A 5,264-nucleotide genomic window follows, 5' to 3' on the forward strand; every position below is an offset into this window, starting at 1 on the left:
GAGACGCCACTCTTTAAGATCCTCCTCAAATTGGCCAGACAACCGACCATAAGTGCGCCACCAAAAGCCCTTTACGCATCCGGTGCGCCTCCATATATGGCAATTCTTATAGGAGGAACCAGTGCCATGTTTATCCTGCACACCTTCCTTAACACATATGACCTCATTGGCTTTTGCAGCCTAATGAATTGCATGTGTCGGCTAATTTGGATTAGAGCCCTTCTGTTATTCCAGGTGACAAGTAATTGCAGCCCTCTGGCGCACATCTCATGCCCCCAAAGAAGGCAATGCGTGTCAGTCAATACATCGCGCTGTATCCGCAGCGGTTAACACTTTCCTAATTGTTTAAGGTAAATTATTACTTGCCAAAGTTTGCTGCAAGCCGGCGAATATATATATCCCTCCACGCCTAGCTGCGCTTTCCGAAGCACCGAGCCGAAGGCAAGCGCACTCGATTGCCAGGCGTGGGAGAGATTGTTTAAGGTTCGCCAGGCAAGGTCGATGGAGGGAGAGAAGAAGGTGGCCGCCATGGAGGAGGTGAAAGGGAAGGAGACGACGGCGGAGGCGGTGGCCGCCGACGTGAGCCTGAAGCAGCTGTCCAAGAAGCTCGATGACTTCGCCAAGGAGAGGGACTGGGAGAAGCACCATAGCCCGAGGAACCTCCTGCTTGCCATGGTTTGTTTCCCTCTTTCTTCCGCTCTCTTCTTCCTTCCTCGAGTCATACTTCTTTTGTTCTTTGTGTGTTTGTCAACACCTAAATCTCCACGCAATCGGGCGCAGGTAATTTTCGGATCTTCCTAATTTTCCTTTAGTCACAGCAGTCAGGTGTCCGTTGAGATTTTGTGTCATTAAAACAGAAAATTACTATTGAGGTGCATAAGAAGCTTAGGTTTCTGTTTCTTGCAAATTATTCTAGATTTCATTCTCTATACTAGGTGAGTCCGCATCAGTAACTAGTGTATCCCTGTTCGATAGCCTAACATTTTCTTTTATCAGGGATTTATATTTTTACACATCAAATTCAGTACTAGTACTTTTTATGTCATCTCTCTCGACCCTTACAATTTCCTTTGGAACCCCAGAATTCTGTATTATAATGCCTACTGTTACATGTCTCAGAGGCTGCACTGCACCAACTAGTGATTAGTCAGGGTATTTTCATTAGTTTATTCTGAAAAATAAATAGTCAGCATTGATCTTTGAAACAACACATGCGCATGATCTAACAGTGTCTCCATCCGCTAAAAGTATTGAACTAGGTTGTACTATTGTCTACTGAACAGAAAAGTTGCCCATGCTTCATTCTGAAGCCTTCAGTGTTTTGTAATCTCATAGCATCTTTCTTTAATTATGTTGCGTGGATTAGATTATCCCACCATAATGCGTTCTCTTTTGACCAACCGTTCAATAAGACTACTACTTTTTCATTAGGTAATTGCTGATAGTTGCAACTTTAGGATTCTTGAGATCTATCAATTTTATTCTTTTCACATTACTTATAACTAGTTGTTTGGGGACACCGTACTGTAGTATTCAGACTACACCCCAGATTTACATCTTCCTCAGAGAGTCAGATGTGTATCGCGTTATCACTATCAGGTCAGATATTTTTGAGGACTTTTAGCATGCATCCTACCGCTGAAATGTCATGTGGTCCGGGTGTACGTTCATGGGAGCCAACAGCAACAGCAACAACCAACTAATTTTCCCATACCTCATGCCCAAAGGTACAGCTTTCTTGCGTATTGCATCTTGCATGGCACTTTGTGTGCAACGCACCTGGGCCGGCGTGGAACTAATCTCCCACGTCACCGTCGAAACGACACAAAATTCCACGGTCCGATGTGTTTATACCGGTCTACGCTTCAGGCTAGGGATTGTTCACTGATTCGCTCTGAATGCTGGCTGAATTTTCTGAAGAAGGAATATGATTCAGTGACCATCTTTTCTTATTTGGAAATGAAACATGCTCTCATGTTGTCTTTTTCATAGGAGAGAAATCTGGTGTTTAAGAACAAATTCTGCACTGAGCTTTGTTTTGAGGCAATGCACTGTACTTTTTGGTTCAGCTCAGAGCAACGAGATGCCTTGATTTAACTTAGATCCACTAATCTATAACATCCAGAAAAGGCACGTGCCATCCTGCCGCTGTACATGCTTATCTCGCCTGGGCAGGACGCGCGCACTACTAGACATTTGCACGGAGCTGTAGGGTTAGGCTTCGACCGGATGAGAGAACTTGTTGTCGCTTTGGTCAATTGGATAGAACTTTGCATCATCTTTTATATTCTTCAGTTTCTTACCTTGGTTCTTGGGCAGGTTGGTGAGGTCGGGGAGCTGTCGGAGCTGTTCATGTGGAAAGGGGAGGTCCAGAAGGGTTGTCCGGGCTGGGAGGAGTCGGAGAAGGAACACCTCGGCGAGGAGCTCTCCGACGTGCTGCTCTACCTGATCCGGCTCTCTGACATGTGCGGCGTCGACCTTGGCGACGCGGCACTGAAGAAGATTGTGAAAAACGCCGTCAAGTACCCGGCTCCGTCAAAGGGGGCCTGATGCAACGCCTAATGATCTACAGACGCGCTGCTAGTTCTTATGCGGGCTTCTTGTCGGGCGGATCATGCATCGTAGCTTTATGTAATTCCTAGTGGACCGATGTCGAGAATTTTTCTCTTATGAGAACTTCAGTTTGCGTGGTATGCTGTTGAAACGTCTGTGAGTGAGACAGAACGGAATTTTGCGAAAGAACATTGTCTAGCATGTGGGGATTCTGTTTGCTGAGATCAAACAGCACCAGAAACAAAACATATGAAACCATTTTCTTCATCGGAAACTCAAACTATCGATGAATATGCATCTACACACAAAATATATGAAACCATTTTGTTCATCGGAAACTCAAGCTATCGATGAATATGCATCTTGTTGATGACCTTGGCCTTTGCCTTGCATCAACTTTAATTTTTTAAAAAATCTTTGTGCATTACTTTGATGGATAGGCCGGGGGTGAACCTCCTTTTCAGAAAAAAAAACATTTACACACAAATATAGTGTACTGTTTAATTAAGGGTAAGCTTCAGAGACAAACCTTCGTAACATTTATCTGAGCAATTATAAATCATAATTTTCTTTTTGAGGGCCGCAAGTCGCAATTGACACATGTTATGAGAACCATGGATCTTGATTCTCGAAATAAGGGAGAAGATTACGATGTTAGGGAAGTTCATGTGACTGGAAAGCCAACTGTCTCAGGGACACTAGGTCATCTCCTCATCGAGAAAGGAGACATCAGAAAAGTATTGTATTCATGCAAAACAACTGCAAAGCAAGAAGTGGAGAGCTGGCATACCTGCGAGACCTACTCACCATCCTCGGAAAATTAGAACATCTCTTTGGCAAGTAAGTCAATGAAACTTGCCAACTAGTGAAATGATCATCAAGGGTAAGGGAAATGTTACCCTCCAACAGATAAGAAGGGTCATATCTTTCTGTGGTGTGTACCGAAATCTGCAACTGCAGAGGACAAACCTTTATCTCCATGTGCCTCGATTATTCCTATATAAGCTCATTTTCCTTTGTGATAGTTATTGAGATTGAAGTATCTTATTGCATCTTATTTGTTGTTGCACCTAGTTACTTAGGCTCACTTTATTTTTCCAAAGAGACTAAAACTAATGAAAGGAACAATAAAATTTGAAAAAACTTATTCACACCCTCTAGTTATCCTTCACATGGCCATCAGGATTCATGCACTGCTTGTTGTCCTGTCAGATCTTCAACACATATTCCTCTGCTACTTATATGCTTTTCGGTTGTTAGCATGTTCCCTTCCTCCCAAAAATGTACCGAACCTTTATTTTATGGTATCTAAACCACATTACTCTGGTTGTATGTATGTCTCACTTTCATTTAGGCAATCACGGATTTTCTGCAAAAACATTGACACCACATTTATCTCTAGTTGTGTACTTGCGGTGTTTGGCTAATAGATACGTGTAGTCTTGGGCTGTGTGGATTGAGGGTAATGTGATCCTTGAGCCTTTGAGGATGGGAATTCTTATTTGACACCCGCTGCATCGGTTAGCGGGACGATGTGTACCTCTCGTTTCAATGGGCCAGCCCATCAAAATCGCGATGGAGGTGACCAAAGTCACTGGAGATGAAGAAGATAACACAACGACTGGGATGATCTCACTGCCAACATGGACGATGCGGTTGATCGCGACGTCGCCGGCTCGGCGAGGAATGAACCTCACTGGAGACTGTGACGACACGGCATCGACGTCTCTAACGGAGGTGAGGATGAAAGCTTAGGGTTTAGGGTGGGTTGCAGGTGCGGGGAGCTCACATGCGTTTGCGGTTTAGGGATTATGGTGCAGGGTGGAGGGTGCGTGGAGCCGACCGGAGAAGGGAGAGTTTAGGGCTCCTGGGCGGCGAACCGACGGTGGGCCGGGGTGGAGGAGGGCGGGCGACGAGGCATGAAGTGAGAGGTGCCGACCGCGGGTGGCGGCCTGGCCGACAGGGGCGGAGGTGGGACCCGGTTGGTCTGCTTCGATGGAAAGAAGGAGAGGAAGAAAACGATGGGGATGGTTTGCTGCAGGTTCCTACATGCGTCGCCCTGCTCGTAGAAGCAACAAGCGCTAAATAGGAGAGAGGATACGTGTGAGATGTACAAGCTATTGATCACCCGTTGTGATTCATATCGCTGCGTCACGCACCCTGGTGGCCTGCATCTCTTACTACTTATTTCTAGTCTTTTTCGATGTGGTTTTATTGTATTTGCCTTCGGTTTTATCCGTCTATTTGTGTTTTATATGTATCTCTTCTAGTTTTTGTGTGGCTTCTGTTTTTTCTCGTTTATTTTATTTTATTTTATTTGTTGTTTGTCTTGAAATACATTTGTGCTTACAAGCATGGGTGCGGGTGTTGTTGCAGCTTTCCGATGCTTTGAGATTCGGAGAAGATGGGAGGTGAGAGAAATCATTTTAAACCATTTCACCAATTTTACAAAGCTTGTGGGTCCCAGCAACAGTGTCAAAACCATCCCACCAATTTGACACGCAGGATTCTTGGGGAGACGAGGCTAGCGCGCTACTTCCTCCTCCTCCTCCTCCTCTCTCTCTCTCTCTCTCTCTCTCTCTCTCTCTCTCTCTCTCTCTCTCTCTCTCTCTCTCCACACCCTGTCCCTCACCTCTACATGTTCTCCACCATCCTCTCCTGCAATCCTTCCTCGCGCTCCCAAAGCCCTCCCGCCAACGACCACTCCGGTC

General features: G+C 45.3%; 1 protein-coding gene across 1 annotated transcript; it reads left to right on the top strand.

Annotated features, from left to right (window-relative positions):
• The first annotated feature begins 481 nt into the window (after positions 1–481).
• Positions 482–2,739, top strand: LOC124678138 (dCTP pyrophosphatase 1-like). Its single transcript, XM_047214062.1, has 2 exons — positions 482–675; positions 2,320–2,739. Exons 1-2 carry the CDS (start codon positions 502–504, stop codon positions 2,548–2,550), a joined length of 405 nt encoding a protein of 134 aa, XP_047070018.1. The 5' UTR covers positions 482–501; the 3' UTR covers positions 2,551–2,739.
• The last annotated feature ends 2,525 nt before the right edge of the window (positions 2,740–5,264 follow it).

This window comes from Lolium rigidum, chromosome 7, assembly GCF_022539505.1.
Source record: "Lolium rigidum isolate FL_2022 chromosome 7, APGP_CSIRO_Lrig_0.1, whole genome shotgun sequence".
In the NCBI taxonomy this organism is placed as follows: domain Eukaryota; kingdom Viridiplantae; phylum Streptophyta; class Magnoliopsida; order Poales; family Poaceae; genus Lolium; species Lolium rigidum.